General features: G+C 40.1%; 1 protein-coding gene across 1 annotated transcript in view; it reads right to left on the reverse strand.

The window, feature by feature from the left end:
• Positions 1 to 21852, reverse strand: part of MYO3A (myosin IIIA) — a 121176-nt gene that overhangs the window by 57027 nt on the left and 42297 nt on the right. Inside the window, exons 6-10 of the mRNA XM_063324623.1 lie at positions 14079 to 14155; positions 12658 to 12803; positions 10901 to 10966; positions 10324 to 10479; positions 933 to 1032 (exon numbers count right to left, since the gene is read on the reverse strand). Coding sequence (XP_063180693.1) covers positions 933 to 1032; positions 10324 to 10479; positions 10901 to 10966; positions 12658 to 12803; positions 14079 to 14155 — 545 coding nt within the window. The remainder of the gene's footprint in view (positions 1 to 932; positions 1033 to 10323; positions 10480 to 10900; positions 10967 to 12657; positions 12804 to 14078; positions 14156 to 21852) is intronic.

Genomic DNA, 21852 nt, shown 5'->3' on the forward strand with positions numbered 1-21852 from the left:
CTTGCTAGCATATGGCTATTCCCAATATGAAAAAATTAGCTCAATTAGTATTAACTAAACATTAAACTACTATAACCAAGCTCTTGGATGAATGGAAGATGTTGTGTGAGCTGTTTGCATTATGTAGTTTACCAGCTCAAGAGCCACATTTAATATTCTGGACTGATGAAGATACAATATACCAGACAAGTTTTACAGTTCAGAGAATGTGAATTATAGTCTATGCACAGCCCGGTGGAGGAAGAATTACAGTAGTTTACAACCACTGGTGGCCTCTAAGACCTGCAGATAATGTGCTTTGGCCTGATTCTTCTTTTTGGTTTTGAAGCTTGAAGCATAAACACAAGGCTTTCCCCCTCCCTTCCCCCATCCCTTCTGCATGTTCCCAGGCTCCTTGACTTATTTTCGAACTTTGACAAACCAGTGAGATTTGTATCAGTAATTTTGCCAAAAGTTCACCAGAAGGCACTGACAGGCCAGAGCCTCAGCTGACATAAATTGATCTGAATGCATCTCCACACCAAAGTCGGTCAGTGAGAACCCATCCTAGGAGAGTACGGCAAGCTATTTTAAGACAACTCTAGATGTCCAAGCAATAGGGAAGAAGGTGCTTGTTCTTGGACCTGGACCAATTTCAGGTTAAGTCATCATTACAGATATTTAGCTGTAATAAAATCCAGTGATATAAAACCTGTTAAGCAAATGGTGCTACAACCTGCTGTAACTGCAGAGGGTGTTTAGCTTTGAGTTGGAACCATTCCCAACACAGCAAATCTCATCTAAAATATTTGGGATAAACTGGTAAAATGCCATTGCACACTTACACAATTGAAGTGTGACAAGACAGTTGAACTTGAAAATCAACAGCACTCCATTGTGTTTCAATACTTGATTAACCCTCTTCAGAAAAATGTGAAAAAGGAGATTCTTACCTCATCCAGTACCTCCAAGGTTGCTAAATCATCTACTTCTTCCTGGTTTGAAACTAGTGACTTACTGTAGTTCCCTTTCTTTGTATGAATACGTTCAAATCTAGAAAAGAAAAAGACATGCAATTTCCTGATGTAAGGAAACACAGAGCAGATCTTGCATCTGTAATCATCTTGAAGACAATTCAGTGAAAACATTCCAGCTTTCCACTCTTCTGAATTCAAACACACAAAAGTTTGAATAACAGGTCAGGATATAACCTCTTAGTGCAGCCCACCTGTGCTTGACAATTAAAAATCTATGGTTTGATCCCGCAACTAATACCATGAAGAACTTTTTCACTCTACAGATCCCTGCTTGATCACACCCTTACATCAGCTGCAAGACTGGAGCTATGCAGAAAGGAAAAAAAACCAACCCATATTTATAAAGCATATAACAGTCAAACTCGGGCACCTACCTGCAAAAAGAAAAATTACCCGGATAAAAAATATGGATAGGACAAAACCTGGGGTGTATGATGAAATAGTATGGCAAGGATGACGCAGACAAAGCATTCGGGATGGAAACATTTCTAGCTTAGTAATGACAATGCTGTAGAGCCTGGCAGAGATGGCCACACTGTAGAGCAAAGTGCTACAGAACCACTGGGGTTTGTGAAATACATCCTGATCAAGAAGAATTTTCTTGGACTCTACCGGGAAAAAATCGTACAAAATAAGGAAACTAAATTTAAAATCTTTCTCTTAGCAGGGTTAAACTTCAATTAAGTTCGCCTTACATAGAAATTTATTTTCTGTATTAAACAAACCAAAGAAAACTTTATGCAATCTTGCAGAAATTAGCACAAAAATTCCCAGAGACTTGGATCATTCTCTATCCAAGAGTAAAGGCTTTGCTAAACAAAGCAAAAGCAGCAGAAAATGCAAGGTTTACAAATTCACATTAGTTATACTTGCTTTATGAGATGGGGGAAAATCAGGGAAAGGGCAACTGGATAAGTAACAGCAGAGTTCACAAACTAAATCAAGCTCAGATGTGCAACACGTCAAAGCACAGAAAGATTACCAAGTAACTCTGATCTGATATGACCTCGCTCCCCTTGATACTACGGGTAGGAAGGCGTCTCTCAAACATACGGAACATGGACCCTGGAAATGGAGACAGCAGAAAAACTGTGTTGTGTGAAACACGCTCACTCTTTATCTTGATTCCAGACAAGACCAGGGAAATCCTTTATTTAATTTTGACATTTGGATATATGGCATGAGTAAAAGCAGACAGCTGTTTTCTACCCAGGCCAGAACTTTAATATACACTAAACGGAGGGCAGGAAAAAGATGGCAGTTGCACCAAGATGGAAAGTTAGAATGAATGGACATCACATTGATGAGGCAAGCTAAGAGACTTCTGAACTCCCACAGCAAGACTTATTGCAGGGTTTAATGGGCTGTACCCATTCCACAAACATTACCTACTTCATGGGTGCTACTTCAGGTCGCGCAGGCTGCGCACTGATGTGGGATGCAGGTGCAGAAAGTCAAGCATTAGTTTCTGATTGCCAGGACTGAAAAGGGGCTGGAAGAAATGGGCAAATGATGCCCTCCCAAACTGGGAATGCAATCAAGATCTGAATGATGGAAGTGCAGGCATGAGTGCACTTCATCTAGCACTTCTTGCAATTTATCTTGTCTCTAATGATGGTTCCCTGAGGGTGACAGAATGGCCTGACCTCACCCAGGTGCCAGTAATGGAGCAGTTTCTTCCTCCCTCGGGCAAGGTGCCAGCTACCACTGGAGTCTTTCCATTGTCCACAGTGCAAAGGCAGGAGTTTCATACCCACCACAGCTGCCTAATTCGGCAGCCTTAATATCAAGACACAAACATGTAAGATTTTGTTGCAAGAGCTAGCATAGTTTCATGGCCTCTGTGCCAATATCGCAGCCCAGTACCCAGTGTGGAGGGTAAGTGACCAGGAAGCACAATGAACAGTATGGATCAACAGGATCTGCATTGCCCTGATGGAAGAGAGGGACCAAGTCTTGCCAGTTTACACCCAGCTATTTTGCAGACTACTCTCAGACTATTGTTAGGACCCTGGAGCTGCATGGGAAACTAACCCGCTTCCACATGTTTTCTTCCTTTCAGTATTTACTACAGGCCAAAACAGACTGTTGTAGATAGAGTTAAAAGGATGATGGTGAGGCTGAACTACACAGAGGTGAAAAGCAATGGGAATACTACAGTGCAGTAACAGAGCCTTCTTACTTCCATAACTGGACTGTAATTTGGTATATGTTTAAATATGTTGAAGCAGAAGACACACAGGAACACAAGCAGGCAGCATCAAAAGGGATGGGTCTGGTGTAAAGCAACCGCACCTCTCCTGGCTCTGATGTCGTCTTCTCTTTCCTTTGGAACCCATTTGTACCGCAAGAGCTATCCTGATAGCACCGTCCTTGCAATAACACTGTGAGATAATTTTTGGTTGTATGTACCCACAGGTTGTATTAAAAAGGATGTGGTAATATTAAGATTTAAATTAAGTCTTCAGCCTCGCATAGTCTGCTGCTGCTGGATTTGCATCTACCAGCTAAAGGATACTACTGCACTCAAAGCCAGAGGCGCAGGCAAAATCCTACCCCCCTCAATAGAAATCTGTCCCCTCTATAACTCACGCTCCTATTTATACTTCTTTTTAACAGTTTCAGGTGAAAATTTTATTTGGATAGTTGAAACAATTTCTCCATTGTTCCCGCACGAAGGTCATTGTGTGTCCAGAGGATGCAGCTAACATCAGCATGACTTTGAGAAAGACCTATCAACATGCACATGAGGGAAAGATGCGGGAACCGCAGGACTATATCAAGCTCTGCAGTTCTATTTTTTCCATTGCCAAAGGAAGACCCAAAACAAGACATCTGTCAAGTTATGCTTTCCATTTTTGATGGAATTGTTTTGCATTGAATACATTATTTTTTTTTACTGCGTATCAGTGAGAGAGTGGTATTTCCCAAGATTTGTTTCAATTACCATTTTTCATTTAATGTAAGAAGTCAGCAAGTGCCTTGCAGGAAGGGAAGGGAATGCTTCGGTCATGAAGATTTATTTTTTTTTTTTAAGGAAATGATCTCTATTTATGCCAGGGAAGTTTAATTACATAAAATTGATTCTCCTGTAATCCTCTTCAGCTGACATTATGAGAACACTAGTGCTTGTTAAACCAGATTATATTCTCCATTCTCAAGAGTACAGCAGAGCGGCAGATTTGCAGAACACAATATTTTTTCTGCTTTGCTGTCAAAGGGCACAGGGCCCTCAAGGGCAGTTATACTGCTTCACTTGCTAAAACTCTAACCACTTAAAAAAACCACGTCGGTGCTGTTGACATCAATGCTGAAATTTTGTTATTGTCATGCACACAGACATTGTGAACTGAAATAACCATGTTTCTCTGTTCTGTTCAGAAATTATTTGTTGGAGGCATTAAATCTTACAGCCATGCTCGACAAGCAATTCCAGCAGCTAAAGGCCAGAAACATCAACGCAGCATGGACAAGAAAATGAGTCAAGGCAGCATTGTTTCTGTGCATCCTCCTTCGCACCCCACCCCATCCCCCCCGCTTATCTTTCAAGATTCAGTTAAATCAAAACGAGGCAACTGCAGCTTTTTCTACTTCAAATTGTCAGAATGTATTTAAAAGATTTCTGATAGTTCCAAAAATACCATGAAAAGGGAAGTGTGACTCACCATGCCCTGTTGAACTCTCTGCCTAAACTGGTTGGAGAATCATCTACAGACTAAGAAGTGACAGGAAAAGGGCTGGCCTTAGTCTGGGTGTAAAGAAGAAACTAAAAATAATCAAGTTTTCTGTCAGGTGAAGGGGGTAACAGCTGTACACCTCCCAGCAGTTACAAACAGCATTAAAAGTGACAAACGGAAAAGAAGCAACACAGAGAAACCTGTACAGAGTCTGTCATTGCTGGTGATTCTATTTCTCTGGGGGCTGCACAGAGCAATAATAATTCACACTTGAAATCAACATTTTGTCTTGACAGATGTATCTGGTAAAATATGCTTAAGTAAAACTATAGTCTTATGTCTATACAAAACCTGTACCTGAATTTAGACAAGTGTATTGATAGACTCCAGCTGTGTCTGCACAATGCTTTGCAGACAAACCTATGCTCCCTCTACGCACCGGCTGCAGCCTCGGAGCTGTGCTCAAGTTTATGCCGTGCTGCTGCGAGCACAGGGCTGCCCCGCAGAGCCACGCGGCTTTTGGTTCAGAAGCGGTCCATGTCCAGCCAGCTGGGTCATGTCTCGGTCTGCACCATCTGTTTGTTAAAGTCTGTGCTGGTTTACCGTGCCCTGCAAAAATGCAAATTATTGGTCCTTCAGGCTCGAGAAATAGCTGCATCCCGGACAAATTTCAGGGAAAAACAGGTCTTCTTAAATGAGCAAGTAAGATATCTCTAAAAGGACTCTGAAATTAGTTCTTCATTGCCCTCATGAGTCAGGCCCATGCTCTACAGACAGAACCATACTGAGAAGACAAGGTGGAAGCTCCAAATGTGAGCAATACCTGGTTAGGTATCCCACCTTCAGGGATACCTTCAGAAAGGAGCCGCTGAGCAAGTGAACTGATGTGACAGTAAAGCAGCAGTTGCAGAGCATTAATCTCAGAGAGTCCTGAATGCAAGAGGAACTTCTTTCTCCTGTTTTGCTTCGTGAGGTAACCTATTCTCCATTCAGGCATTGCTGCTGCCCATTTTGTACGGAAGAAGACTGGAACCGCATTCTAGCTCTGCTGTAGAGACGTGTATTAGCTGCAAGCATTTGGGACTGGAGATCTGCTTATTCTAAGGCCTGTGTTGCCAGAAATTCTTTATTGTTTCCATAACCTGAGAGTAGTTTGTAGCATAGCCATCCTACGTAGGAGTGTCCTCAATGCAAGAATACGTGTTCCTTGTTGGTACAACAAAGCCCACGCTGAGTTACAGGAGAGGAGAAGTAGCCTGAAGTGCTCAAGGATTAGTCTGGAACCCCAAAGCCCCAGGTTTAAGCCCCTACTCTGACACAGATTTCATCTGGAGATCTTGGTCAAGGCAGCACTGGACTCTGTGTGAGCTATCTTACTCTGCTCCTCATACTGCCTTTGTCAAGGCTAGTATTGCTAGGCTAGGCTTGCTCCCTAGCCTTTGTCAAGCTAGGATGGTGATCTCCTACTCTCCACTACGGCCTGCACTGCAGAGTTGAGCTTGAAGGACTGCTATCAGCTGCTTTCAACTGGCAGGATGAGTCAGAGGCAGAAAGAGAGAACACCCAGCAAATAAAAGACGTAATTCTGGGCAATCAGGGAAAGTAATGGAAGAAAACTATACGGTACTCCCTGCTTGTGATGCTGATAAATAAATTGACACCCACCTTTGTGCGTGTTGTATATGAACTTCTATGAACCTACCTCCTTGAAGTATCCAAATAGTTAAATAGAGCAACTCTTTAGCACTCTCACTGGATTTCAGTTTTATCCCTACATGGCCAATACAGAAGGACAAACTCTTAGTATAATTCAGCTCACCCAAAAGCTCTTGCTCTCAAGCACTTTGCAGTAGAATGGGTTTCTTTCCCATATTTATTTAGAGGGCATATAAAGATGAGGCTCTTAACTTGGGGACCAGAGTCAGTTGCTGAAATCTAGGTGCAGTGAATATCCCTCACACAGGCAGCTCATTCTGGAATGAGTCATAATTCCCAGGAAATACACGTTGTACTAATCATTGCATATTTCTGCAGAGATTACTGTAAAAGCAGTCAAGATTAAGACAGCCAAACAGCTCAAGATAGAAGTCGTACAAGCCTGACTGTCAGGTGTAGATGCGACAGTTCTGAAGGCCATTTCAAAGACAGCTATTTCTGTTGCAAAGTAAAACTCTTTACAATGCAAGCTTTTTTCCTTGGTCTAGCAAGAAGGGTATTTTTAGAACAGTTTTTGGGTATATGCTGCACCACTCATTTCTAATAATTATTTTCATCACTAATTATAAATTTTAACAGCTATAATGTGACATACAACAATCTAAGTATGTGACTGAGGGATTGGCTAAAACCAGCTATTAACTCAGCTATTAACTTCCAGACATTTTACTATTTTTTTTTAAATACAAAATATTTATTAATAAAGTATAATTTGAAGAGGAGAGGAAACACATACTGAGAAAATAACTGGATTCCTTACTTTCAGCTTTAAGTCAGCTTTACCAAATTTCTTGAGTTTATATGTCATGCCCATTTACACAGCGCGACACAGGTAGGAGGATTTCTTCCCTCGGTAGAAGGAAGGGTTCTTTAATCCTTTAAACTACCTGCCTCCCAGTGACAGCAAGCAGGAGAACTGTGCCTTCAAATTATGGACGAAGAGAGTGTGAGCTGGAGATCGGGAGGGAGCTTTACAAGGAAAGTTGCCAGCAATCGGTGAAAGTTCAGGAATTTCACAGTAGGGCCCTAACATGCCAGTGTAAAAACAGTCCCAGAGCAGGATAATCAAGAAAAGAAAGCCAGGAGATTTTAAGATGAGACTCTTTCAGGTGACTTGTCACTACACAGCCTATGTCTTAAGTCTGAATCAGATTTACATGGTACTTTTGTACAGGCTTGTGTTGACACCATTTGCTCTGTGCAGATTGAAGGTCAGAAGATACATACGATTAGTATTTAAAGACTTGAAAAAAAGTATGACTACTGAATTCAAAGATCTGTGTATCATTCAACAGAAGAAAAAAACCAAATGCCATTCTGTAGTAACGTCCTTTACAGGCCTGGTATTCTAATTTCTTCTAAAGCGAAATGATGTATGTACTTTACTACAATTTCAACTACTAAAAAATTATCTCTGCTTTTCTTGCTTGTACGGAAATAGCGCTAGATATTAAGATGGGTATTCTTACTGTTTCTAGAAGGTGGCTAATCCTCTTATGCATTCACTACTGTGAAAGACAATCTTCCAGCAAATGTAGTCAATAAATATGTTCAAGCTGAAGTGATTATACGTACAGTGACTTTAAAATGTGATTTTTACTTGCAGTCTTTCATACTACCTTAACTGATCTCAGGTATGAAAAGACCAAATTTAACCAATTAAATCAATGCAAATGAGTTTAAACTAGATTCAGCCTACTTTTAGTATTCTAAACTGCTAAACTGAAATATGGACACTACACATCAAGCTACTGGTTTAACCATACCATTTAAACTACACCCTTAATTAAATAAGTTATTTTTTTGGCACAGATTCAGATAAAAAATTATTATTTTCACAGAGAAAATTCCATCCTCCTTTGGGAACATTTATATAGAAATTACAGTTGATCAACTGTAAAAGCATAGGTAACTTCATCACATAGTAATATATTCCCTTAAACTCTGGTTCATGTGAAGAGTGATCAGTTAATAAAACACAGTCTAAACAGGATGGAGTACGTGCCAATAGATCGTCCTGTTCCTGTGCCATTTGACTGCTCATGCATGCAAATTGGGCCACTTTCTTTATGTTTGTATTGTATAGGAAAAGAAAGTTTATGTGATTTGGTTTATGCAGCATTTACATGAAAAAATGAAAGGATTTTGAAAAAAAAAAGAATAGGACTTGACCGAAAACAAACATATGAGTTTCATAAAATGGGTAAAAAAAGCTCATGATACTTAATTGACTTAGAAGCTTGATTTTCCAAAATTATTCAGGATTTGAAAGGACCAGTGTCACAAGTGTTAACAGGATTTAAATTCATATAATTCAGTGTTTTGGACTTATTTTACCTAAATAAACCTAACTATACCTAACTAAATAAATAGTTTTTGAAGTCTGGAGTATGTCGCTGTTTTAGTGCTCAGCACTGATATCCCATAATCTTTTTTCAGTTCCAGAATCTCTCCAGATTAAGCAAATGTCAACTCTGCACCATATAGAACATACAAATCCAGTCTCAGGCTTAAATTTGAGCCAACTGCATAGGTTTTTACTGAAATGCCAGAAAAGAGGAAGTACTACTAGTCCCATATCCACTTACACAAAGCCCAAGAAAACTTGAAAATCACAAATTATTTAGAAATATATTTTTTATTATCATCTTGAAAGGATAGAGTAAACAGAAAATTCTCCAAGATCAGAACTGAAGATGGCTGTATATATTGCTACTATAAATATGTGTGAAAGGATACGTGGTAGATTTTAGTAAGCTTTTTCTATAGAGATGATAATGCCAACATTTATTTTAAATTTTATGTTCCATTTAAAAAAAAAATAATAAATTACCATCCTTTACCTTGAAGCACAGGAGAAGTTGCACCAGTAATACATCAATACTAATCTTGTACTACATTTCAAATCTGACACATTACCTCAGTGTACTGGGTGGTCTTTTTTTTAAATTGCAAAATTGAGCCAAGACATTTTCAGTTGCTTTAAATAAAAGCCAACAGGTGCTAAGTGATTTATGCAGAACTGGTATTACTAAATACTAGCAGAAGAAAGAAAGTATCTATTCAATAATATGTAAGATTAGAAGTTTTCAAAACAAGATCTGGTACTATGACCACTTCTTTCAGTCAGTAGCATGCCACTCTTGCAGGAACCTGACTAGTTACTTTTAGCATACTTGCTTAAACTAAACATTCGCTGATGATGCAAATGTAAGAAAATGCCAAACATTAATTTCACCTAACCCTAGCTTTCACAGAATCACAGAATGGTAGGGGTTGGAAGGGACCTCTGGAGACCATCCAGTCCAACCGCCCTGCCACAGCAGGGTCACCTAGAGCAGGTTGCACAGGAACGCGTCCAGGTGGGTTTTGAATGTCTCCAGAGTTGGAGACTCCACCACCTCTCTGGGCAGCCTGTTCCAGTGCTCTGCCACCCTCAAAGTAAAGAAGTTCCTCCTCATGTTTAGGTGGAACTTCCTATGCTCAAGTTTGTGCCCATTACCTCTTGTCCTGTCCTGGGGCACCACTGAAAAGAGCCTGGCCCCATCCTCCTGACACCCACCCTTTAAGTATTTCTAAGTGTTGGTAAGATTCCCCCCTCAGTCGTCTTTTTTCCAGACTGAAGAGACCCAAATCCTTCAGCCTTTCTTCCTAAGAGAGGTGTTCCAGTCCCCTAATCACCTTCGTAGCCCTTTGCTGTGCCCTCTGAAAGCTGGGATCCTAATCTGCATCTTGAGACACAGAAGAAAGGGGAAAAGAGAAAGCCCCTCTCTTTTCATTGGTTCTATAGGGAATGCCAAAGATTAAGCTCTCTACTTTTTGGCCAGCTAAAGTTATGAGAGGTGAATCTTTCATTCTGAAACAGTGAAAGTATTACAATTGTCCCAACTGGTCTACTTTTTAGCTACTTTTACCTTGCCTTTTCAGTGACTCCCATTTGTTGATGAACATCAATAAATTCCATGAGTTGCCTCTGTAGCGCGTTTTCTTTTCCTTCAATTTGCTTAATAAAATCATGCTGCAATAGACTAGATACTGTTGGACGCTTCTCATAATCTTTAGTCAAGCACCTGTGCTGGCAGAAAAAGCACGTGATCATTGAGGGATTGCTGTTAAGTTTTGAAATGCTTGTCTGTAGTTCATTCATACCTCCATAATAAATACATCCATCTTAATCACAACAGCTCTGTACTGAAAATTGTTAAGATTTCACAGAACTGAGGAGTCCAAGAAGTTAAGTTACTGCATTTTAAAACAAAATATTCTTTAAATTAAGAAAAACAGAAACATCAAGTGTGTTAAAATGTTGTTATTTTGTGTTTTAAATCTGGAGCCTCGCTTGGAGCCAAACTGGATTTACAAATGTCATTTGTAGGTTTTTAAGGAAAAGCATTAGTAGTAACAGATTTCCACAGAGAATACAAATATATTTTACATATGACATTTACACATATTCCATATGCAGCTACAGTGGTCTCAGTTGTTACTCACTTGTTAATGAAGTCATTGAATTCAGGTGACCACAGTTCAGGCTGCTGTAGGGTTGGAGGAGGATTCCTGCAAAGGTCAGCGTGATGATAAGTTAATAAGCTACTACTTGACAAAAACAATGTGTGAAGGCAGGCTGAGTAATGAGTTTTAGAAGGCCAATGAAAAAAGGTATTGATTTCCACTGGTAAAAGGAGCATGGGTAGATGATACAATGCCTCACTGGTTCTCCTGCTTTACATAACTAACGAGGAGAAATAGCGTGCAGATGATCTACCAAGCGTAGCTAAGAATCATTATAATTTTTAAAATCAAATCAATAAACTGAAAGGAAACTAACAACCCATTAATCACTATTCACTTGTAATGGCAAGTTTCTCTTTTCAAGGCTGAAATAATATACTTTCTTAAGAGAATTTTTAAAAAGAATTTCTATTTTAAGTTTTCTCAGGAGGACTGAATTAATCACCTTGCTGAACAAAGTGTCAGGTGGAACTAGCTCTTTATTAACTATTTCTCATTCGTCAGAAGATAATCAGAAGTCAAGTGAAGGACTAAATACAGATCTCTTGTAAATAAATACTACTACTTTCTTTTCTGTTGTTAGGGCTGTTTATTCTAGGTGTTAATTTGGTTCAAATTGTTTTAACAGTTGTCTTCCACTCAAACAGAGGTGCCATTTTCACTGAGGCCAGTCACGAAGACAAAAGGAATGACCTACAGACAAGGTGACTTTTCTGTCCATTTTCAATCAATTGTCATAACTGCTTTTCTTTAATTGCTGCTTGATGTTTACTCTATCATTTTCAGGTTTTACTTAATAGAATGAAAGGGTACTGATCTTATATTTGCTCCACGGCAGAAAGGTGCCCAGTATTTGTAAGGGTATAAGCCAGATGTTTTTTGAAGGCCTAGCTGAAATGATTGACCGCAGCAGTTTGTAACTGCTTTTCCCATAGCAATAAAGGTAAGAAGGGCGTTCATGCTCTGCTTCAGTGCCAAGTCAGCCAAGATTTCTTAAAAGTGAAGGTAATTTAAACTAATTTGGGTGACTTGACTGAAAAGGATGTGAAGCACTCATGTATACTATGTGGTCTCAACTGTTGTGGTACTGCTCCAGCTGTTAGAGTGAAATCCACAAACTGCTGTATGATCATCCCCTACATACTTTGAGATCGATGTTCTTTGAAACACTGTAAGAGGCACTTTTGGTACTTTTATCTCCAGCTTCAAAGAAAACACAAAAGAAGTTGCTATTTGCACTGCCTGAGGACAGCAACGCTGGAACTGCCAGGAGCAGCACAAGTTAATGAAAAGTGGCAGCCTAAATGTATGTGAGTGGTAGAACAATACTTTGCTTCAAAGGACATGAGATAACTCCGGAGGTCACGTATGGGGCCTGTTCTTCACAGTGCCATACTCAGACTCTGTATTTCTATCATAAGTCATTCTTTGTAACAGAATACACGGGACTCAGCTAAGTCCTGTGCTCGTGTATATTGGGCAGCAGTCCACTCAGGAGGTGGCCTTATGGCTTTGTCTCAAACGTAGCCACAGCCAGCTCTGAACTTCTCATTGTGCGCACGTGGTTGAAGCAGAGCCTGCAGAAAATACAGCTGGACAAAGTATTTCTAACCTCCTCCTAGTATAAATAATATAAAGAAACTCTACATACTTACACAGTCAAAGTTTGAAGAAAGTAACAGTAAAGGAAAAAGTTCAGTCTAACCCAGCAAGAAATAAACACATCAAGATATTACCTTGGTATTTTGAAGAGTGCCCTCATAGGGTGCAAATCAGCAAGAGGTGGATCTCCATCTCCCAACTCTATTGCAGTAATACCCAGTGACCACGCATCACATCTGGCATCATAGGAGCTATCTAGCTGCTGCTCACAGGCAATCACCTGTTGGAGTAAAAGACTGGGATGGTCACTGGATGTTCAAATGTCTGAATTTAAGAGTACACCCAGAGCTGGGAGAATCTCTTACAGGATGGAGATACTGGGTGAAATAAACAGACTCGCACACATTTAGCGAGCTAAAGCACCCTGTTGCTGGAAAGAAGCAATGCTTAAACTAGAGAAAGCAGGTGTCTCTGAACACCAGGTTCTCTGACCAGATGTTCCCTGATCTGACAAAAGGGTGCAAATCCTTGGCTATTCAGCTGCATCCCATGGCTGAGGGAAGTCGCAGGAAACTCAGCAACCCTAAATCTCTTTTCTATGGATTATTCCTTCAAAATCACTCATGGAACTATACTGCTCTCTCCATGAAGTGAAACAGGCAGGAAAGCCGAAGTTAAATTCACTATCACCACCTACTGGGTCGTTACTCAGCCAAATCATCCAATTTCAAGATAAAGCCAATTTCTTGACAACATGTTTGCCACTGGATCACAGCAAATGTATTTCATTTCGTATACATTTCAGTTCATCCGGATGAACCTAGAATTTTTCCTACCATTAGCTACAGGTCTAAACCAACGTGTATACTGCTAGCTCCATGGCTAGACCAATGTGTATAAACAGAGTATGTTTATAAAAATACACATGCATAAACAAGGCAGTTTCATGTGCTACAAACAGATGTATACGCCTGTGTTTGTGTGCACACAAATAGTGTAAGTACACAGGCTTATTTATATAAAAATATTTTTCCTGTCTCAGCTTAAAATGCATCTTTATATGCTTCAATTTCAGGCTGGAAAAATCTCCAAACATACATACTGCATCATTTATTCATAATAACCTCTTCCATTTCTTGCTGTCAGCTATGGCTATCAAGTATTAAAAACCTTCCAGGTGTAGAAATCCAAAAATAAAAGTTACAATGTATCACAGTACCACCCTTGGCTCCTTCCATCCATGGGGAGATGATCTACCTATAGTTTCAGGGCTTGGAAGGCTGGAAAGGATCAACGGTAGTACTCTCTCCTCTGTAACTTTTCAGTAAGCAATTCAATGTCTTGCTCTCTGGCTCTAACCTTGCAATTTTGAAAATAAACCCCATTTTAACTTAATGTAAACATGTAAGAAAAAAGGTTTAAAACACTTTTTTAAAGGACATTGCTATTTCATTTGGTGAAAAGTCCAGTGGTCAGGAAGAAAGACAAAGAGCAGAAATGCAGAATGCGGCAACTTGAATACCACCAACAAAATGTTTTGAAACATGAATCTAACCTCTGGAGCCATCCAGAACGGGGTGCCCACGGAGGTATTCCGACGGAGACGAGTGCTGGTCAGCTGAGCAGACACACCTGGAAGAACGAAGGGAAGCTATAATCACAGCAACTGCTATTTCCACCCAAGACAGTCCTTCTGAATGGTGTCATCCCTGTCTTGTCATGCAACGACTTCCTCCGCAGGTGAAGCTCAAATACATCTTTCCAGTTCTCTGGAAAGAGAGGACCAGTCCTCGAAGGTACTCAGCACTTCAGCTGAGGTTCTCCGCATCCTTTGTTTCCCGTGTCTTCAGCAGGACCAGGATTTAGTCCCAAATGAGCATTTCTTTAGTAATCTGACTCCACATATTTTGACTGGCTAATTACGGTTTTTCTATACCCTGTATTACCTGAAGAGCGGTAAAGCACTTCAGTGGGGGGAAAATAAAGTACTGTACTTTCCACGGTTTCTTTTTTTCTTTTAACGCTCAGTACTGACACTAGACCTCTGTTTCATTATTTATATATTTCAGGTTGAACTCTATAAAAGATACTTATCCTCATCTCTTCACTGCTCTACCATAAAAAAGAAACAACAAAACAGTGAAACCACAAAAATTCTTACAAAACCAGAAGGCTCTCCATGCTCAAAGCATATTCTCAAAGCAACATCAAATGCCTGCAAATCAGCTTTGTAACATGAGCTGTAGTTTAAGGAATTAACTATTTCAGGCCAAGAGCTGGAAAGTGAACTCTAAAGCCTAAGGATTCCTTATGGTTTTAAATTAAAGCACATTGAAATATTAGGAACTTGAGTGGGCTGCAGCACACTTCTGACCAGCCTGCCACCAATTTCCTGCCTTACAATACAAGGGGGTATGGCTGCAAATATCTCTAGTGTGTGCAAAGGGGAGAGTACAACACATGGAGAAGAACAGCCCCTCAGCTAGCAAGTCCTGAACTATTATGGGTTTGTGAGTCATAGCCAACTGTGAGGTCCACCAGAGGCATATTCTGAAGTGCTGATATCATGGATGGGAAGAAAGGTGCTGTGTTTCTACTCTCGTTCCAAGCTCAGTCTGATTGATGCTGAAGGTCATTTATTTTGCCTTCATACATACGTCTGCTTTCTCTTTAAAAATGTAAAAAGCCTCAGTTTCACTCTGAAATACATGAAGCTCCAGTGAGCACCACTGGCCAGTTTCAACTCTGTACTGTCTGGTTCGAACACACGTGACCTTATCTTCCCGAAAACCCTGCAGATGGTTCATAACAGAGGCAATGCACATTAACTGCCCAGTGGAAATACTAACCAAACCTCTGTCTGGATAAAATTTGATTCGTTTGTGGTTTTTTCAGTGGAGGTCAAGAAACCATAGAAGGCTCAATGTGTTTGGTTTTTTTTTTTAACTCTAAAGCTATGTATTCAGCTCTAATTCACAAAATATTTGCATTTGTCCATCACAGAAATGTATATAATTGCTGAAAATAAGGCAGCAAGAAAGATCCCGCCCGTTCCTTTGAGACAAACACAACCATTGCTCTTGTGGCTGCCTTCCTCTAGTCTACCCCAGGCTTGAGAAAGTTGAACCTCTTCCTCTCTCCGTGCCTGCAGAAAGTCCAGTGCACGCTGTTTGCACCACAGAAAGCAGGACAACGAGAGTCTTAGCACAAAGTCCATCAATCCTGCTTCGGCTCAGCTAAGCAGGGGCTTTGTTTTTGCTCCCTCAAGGAGTTGTCTGAGGTCCAGCTTCCGGCTCATGGAGTCTGTGGCTGTTCCGAGCCCTCAGCAAAACGTGTCATTCAGAAAGCAAGGAGTAAGCACACATCACCACAGGTCTGTCACCGTTGCAGTGATGCAAACGGACATCATTACGTGATCCTCAGTTTTGGAGGGGGAGGAGGCTACTCTCCCCTCTCCCTTTCTACGTGCTGTGGGAGTCCCCTGTGCTAAGCTTTTTTTTGCAGTCTTGGACGAGGAAACGGGATTTAGATCTGCAGGCAAAGAAAGGCACTAACTAAATTTTTGTGACTCCCAATGTCAGATTTTATAAATAATCATAACTTTCTGTAGAGATAAGGAACAAAATATAAAAAGAACGTTAATGTGCACAATCTTCTCTGTCTATGCACTGTTGATTTTTTTCTTTTTGAACTGTAATTATTAAATAAACTGAAGGATTTTTTCCTCTTTCCCCTTTTTTTACTTCAGTAAAAAGCTGATTTAATTTGAATTGTTCACTACTACTTTCTTTAGGCTCTTGGTTTTTTTTATGTGCTTTTTGTTTGTTTGTTTTCTTATCCTTTTGCTCTTAGCAGTAAAGTGGCATTTCAGATTACGGAGCATAGGTCTTATGACAAATGATATTTCCTTGGGCTTTTTCTGTGTATAGAGGAAAGATGATGTAATTCCACACTTAGTAACATTTCTTCCAGCATTTCAGTGACCAGTCAAGCATATAGTGGGCCAGCTTTTTTTAACGTATACATTTTCTAACAAAAACATCTTGCTCCTCCCCCTTCACTACTGATTTGTTGCACGATGAGTCAAATATTCTGCTAAGAAAATCTAAAAATATGTCATAAAATGGTGGTTTATTACATACAAATTGTAAATCCTATGAAAGTGAAGAGCTTAATAAATGCATTAATGGCATCAATGCACAACATACCCAAAAGAAATATTGTGCATATAGCTGAAAGGCTTTTTTTTTTTTCTTTTTTTTCAGGCATTAGTTTACTAATAAAAACTGGAAATTAGTAGACTTACACCATGCATATTCTTCAAGCTTTTCATTGCAAAACCAGAGATATTGGAATACCATTGAAAGTAAAGCCACCTACTTATGACCTTAACAGTCAATAAAAGAAAAACAGTTGAGAAATGAGCTCCCCATTATTAGGAAAGATTTGTCTTACAGTAGCGCTCAATCTGAGCAGACACTGTTCTGATCTAAATTGGGAGGCTGTACAACATCGTTTTATGATTATGTCCTGTGACAGAAGTATGCACGTTTTACTGGTTGACGCTAATGGGGGGATGGCAAGCCCTACCAAATTCTACTAAATTCACATTCAGCAGCAGGGAGACTCCATTCCCAACACGCTAGCCACCGTATTCATACATAAAACCACAGACCCTACCCAAAGGGCTCACACTCAAGCTATCCCACTGCCTCTGGCTACCTCTTCCATAACCCTTCTTCATTTGTGCCTCCAGTGTTCACTTCTATACCAAAGCATCCTCTTTGTGACCTTCTTTGGATCAAGAACCTGTAATTTGATCATTCCTCAAGCTAGTCTCCGGACCAAAAAACTGCTCACACTGTCAATATCACAGATCTAAACAGACTGAAATGCTCTGAATTATTTCCCAACATTTTTTTTTATCTCCTAAAGAGACAGACGTAAAACAGCAGCAGTATCTTACGCTGCATTCCCTTAAGCCCACTGGCACATATGTTTTGGCATTCTTGTTCCACGCTGTTTGGTGCAAAAAGTGGCTTCTCCTTCCTTGTCTCTCTGTCCAATGGTTTGAGGGCAGTCCCTCATAAATCACTCAACTCTACCGTTTTACTAGATCTGGAGGCAACAAGTCCTAATGGTTTAAGGTTTTCTTTTAGCATTCTAAGCTTAGCTTTGAGAAGCTGCCATCGTTCTTGACAAGATGCAAACAGGGAAGTAGCTACTTCCCATGCAACAATGCGGGGGTCATAACTCAACTCCTCTGTAACTGCTGTTACCTTTGACACTGTCTCGCTTCTTTTTTTTCCTTCTTTCAAGTTGTATTTGTGTAATGATACATATCTAGACAGGATATTTTCAGACAGATCAGCTGAAATGCATTTAAAAATGCTAAAAAAATAATACATGTAATTCCGTCATAACCCATAATGACAAAAGACAACAGGGAAAGAAATTCTGATAGTTCAAATAGCAAATGTCACAACACGCCAGGTGCGTAACCACATGCAACTGTATTGCAAGTATGTGGCATCCCCACCAAGACTGTAAGGGGAGATCAGAGAGCTTCTCCCAGGTTTAATTACATAACATGGATAGAAAGCATAAAGATATTCAATAGAAAATGTTACTAACAGGCCATAAGGACACAAGTGGTTGGTTTGATGACTATACAAGAAACGTTTCAGAACCTTTTTGAAACAATGTCAATACTCAGAATTCCTTATAGACTATCAACTCACATCAAAAGCAAACTTCTAAATTAAAAGTGCACAGAGGCAATACTGTTTCCTTGGGCAAGCTGTTGACAGAAAAGCATGCTTGAGAACTTCTGCTCACTGATAAGCACTCAAATTAAACCTAGAACTAAAATTGGGTTCTGACCAATACGATGGAAATAAAGAAATAGGAAGCAAAGTTGAAATGAGGAGCCAAAACCTAGAATTTTCAGCAGCATTTTATGTTGAAAGGTTACGTTAGGTTATGATGAAGCATAACTTCCTTTTCATAAACCCATGCTGCCTATTTCAAATCACTTTTTTGTCCTTCACATGTTTGGAAATTATTTCCAGGATTACATGCTCCACCACTTTCCCAGGGATCAAAGTGGGGCTGAACAGCTTGAAGTTCTCCAAGTCCTTCTTCTTGCCTTCTTGAAGATAGGAGTGACAATAGCTTTCTTCCAGTCATCAGGAACCTCTCCAGTCTCCAAAACCTTCCAGAGATTATCAACAGTGGCCTTTGCTATGACATTGGCCAGCTCCCTCAGCACTCTTGGGTGGATCCCACCAGGTCCCATGGACTTGTGTGTGTCCAATTCGTTTAAATGCTCCCTAACCTGATCCTCCTCTACCGAGGGTAAGTTTTCCTTGCTCCAGACTTTCCCACTGGTCTCAGGGGTCTGGAATTCCTGAAGGCCAGTCTTACAAGTGAAGACCATGGCAAAGACGACATTGAATGCTACAGCCTTACCCATGTCCTTTATCACCACATACCCTGTCTCTATGTAATTTTAATGCACATAGTGTTTTAATCTAGACTTTCCCAAACACTCAGGAAAACACATTTGCACTGTAGATGCAAATCTTTAACTGAAATAGGGCATAGCCAAAAGATAACCAAATGGCCCTTTACAAGTGTAGAAAGATCAAAAGCTTAGTATCCAAAAGACCATGTATATGAACTGCATGGGAGATGAAAAATCCATGGTGTTTACTGCAAAACCAGGAGGCATGGAGTAAAAGGGGGATAAAAAAACTAATATGTGCTAAAAAATATAGTGATACAAATGGAAATTAAGTCCAGTGGCTTTCACTGTAAACTCAACACAAGAATTAAAGACAAAGAAAAGGCATTTTTAGGCATATAAGGAATAAAATTAAAATCCTACATCAGATACAGAATCATTACAAGGTACATACTGATAATAAAATAGCAAACAGTGACCAAAAAAAAGCAGAACGTTCACTACATCCATGAGATATATAATCTTTTTTAAACAAAAAATTTTAATACAGCTTCTTTCTTCAAGAAATCCAGGAACCTTCGTCTTACAGGAGATTATGCAGGATAGCGTGGCAGCATACTCTGCCTTCCCTTAGTCTACGTTTCAGACTGCACCCTTTCTCCATGGCCCCCAGTAGAGCAGGCGACCACGGGCTGCCCTCCACAAGCTCCCGACAGTTCACTGTGGCACGAGGCCACTGATTCTAATCAAATCTCATGCTTCAGGGCTTCAGCTGGTTTCCTGAAAGGGATGCACAGGAACATTTGTCTTCCTGATGCACAATTGGCCAGATGTATTTAGATAGGAGAGCTAGTCTTCTCTGGAGCCTCAGGGATTTGTGCAGCTATACACAATCTGGTGAAGTATGCTGGTGAGGAAAGTCCTTCTCCTTAGATGTTGCCTTCAATGCTTCCATTTCAAACTGACTGCCAGTTTTGAGACTGAAAAAGGACTTTTTTCCCTGTATGGCTGGGAAAACCCTGGAGGTTTTCCTGTTAGGATTATCTGGGTTACTGGCAACATCTATGCTGATGGGACAGAGTATTTAAAAGACCTAAGGACTGGAATACTTCAGTACAAACGAATCACTGGGTTCAACTTTCAGGTAAAAATGTATAGGGTTTAGTATACGCAGGTAAGACCAGAATGTTTCTAATAACCTTAAGAGATGACTATTTTGTGACCCATGAGAAAACCATGAGGTTTTTTTGCTGGCCAGAATGGGCTATTTTCTCGCTTCTTGTGTCTCTGGCATATGACACAAGCTTTCTGTGTCAAGCTTCTTTAATGTTTAAGCCATCAGTGACATCTTTATGTGAATTAGTAGAAGAAAATATTTGAAAGACCAAGTGAACGGCTTATCCTGGATACAGCATTTGGCCACATGATTTCTTTTTGTTGTTAGTGAACAGCACAAAGGTTTTCATTCACACATGGCCCATAAAATAAGTTTTTAAGGACTAAGCCTTCAACAAAGAATTAAACATTCAACAATGAAAATGTTCCACAGCTCAAGTCAATACAATCCATCTTATCCTTGCTAACCCTGGTTTGAAAAATTTGGAATTATTACTTTGATTGGATTCAAAGCAGTTTGACAAGCTGCTCACGAAGAAAGCTTTCTTCAAAGTCTTTTACTTTTATTGGCTTCTGCCATAGTCCCCTAGTAAATGCTTTTTAGAAGCAACATGTGAATGTCATGCTATATGGTATGCAGAAATGACAACACAATAATAGTCTGGTTTTGATCTGAATCAGTGAAGCAGACAGCTTTATTATGGATGCATGCTAGAATGACTAACGCAAATACAAGTCTTGCTATGATTCATTGCTCAAAGTAAGCTAAGGGCAGAAAGAAAATTATTTTATTTTTGAATACTTTCAAATTAAATTATTTTAATTAATTGTTTCATTTTTGCAGAATGATTCAGACAGCATTTATAGCTAATGTAAGGCAAGAGGAAAGAGGTGCAATAGATATTCTGACTACTCCAGAATAAGTAATCTACAAAAGTTTGGAAAACTACTCAAGGTCATGCTGAGCTCCTCTTCAATGTCAGCAGGATATACGAGGCTGAGAACCATGATATATATTAAAAGGGACAGAGATTAAAGTGTCCTTCCCCAAAATGCCCCCCCAGTACTCGAACTTGGATCACTCACAACTGGCTTCTCAGCCTACTCACTGAGCACAAGGTGGCTCTAGACTCCCAGTCCATTGCAGCCCGACCTGGACTGCGTGCATTTGCAGCACAGTCCTGTGAGCCTTCTCTGCCTCTGCAATGCCATCTGCCACACAAGGCTTGCTAGACTCATCTGTGATCGGTCAACGGACTGCATCTACCAAGCCTGTTCGTGGTAGGGGGAGGCCACAGCACTGCGTCACAGCAAGGGAACGCAAGAGAGTTGGTGAGGTGTCACGATGAAAGGATGAAGCTCAGTGCTGTGGTTCCCCCCAACCTCTGACCCAAGATTTCAGATGCTTTCCCCACAAGAGCAGCAGAAAGCTCCCTCATGCATCAGAAAAACAGGAGAGATGAGCAATTAAGCACATGGAACTATTAAGATGGAGTTTTACCATGGACTATTAATTACTTTGAGATTGTCTCTATTATTTTGGACATGCTGTATACTGTAACTGATTTTATGGCTCTTGCTGTGTCATTATAGCAGCTGCTGGCTCATCTACACTTCAAAAACTCAACCCGTATAGTATAGTCACAGAATTGTAAACATTTTGGCCTGTATTTCTGTAACACGATAGGCACGAATATCATACAATAAAACACGAAAAAAACACCTATGCATTCTAACTTACATTGAT

The sequence above is a fragment of the Chroicocephalus ridibundus genome, chromosome 2 (assembly GCF_963924245.1).
Source record: "Chroicocephalus ridibundus chromosome 2, bChrRid1.1, whole genome shotgun sequence".
NCBI lineage: Eukaryota > Metazoa > Chordata > Aves > Charadriiformes > Laridae > Chroicocephalus > Chroicocephalus ridibundus.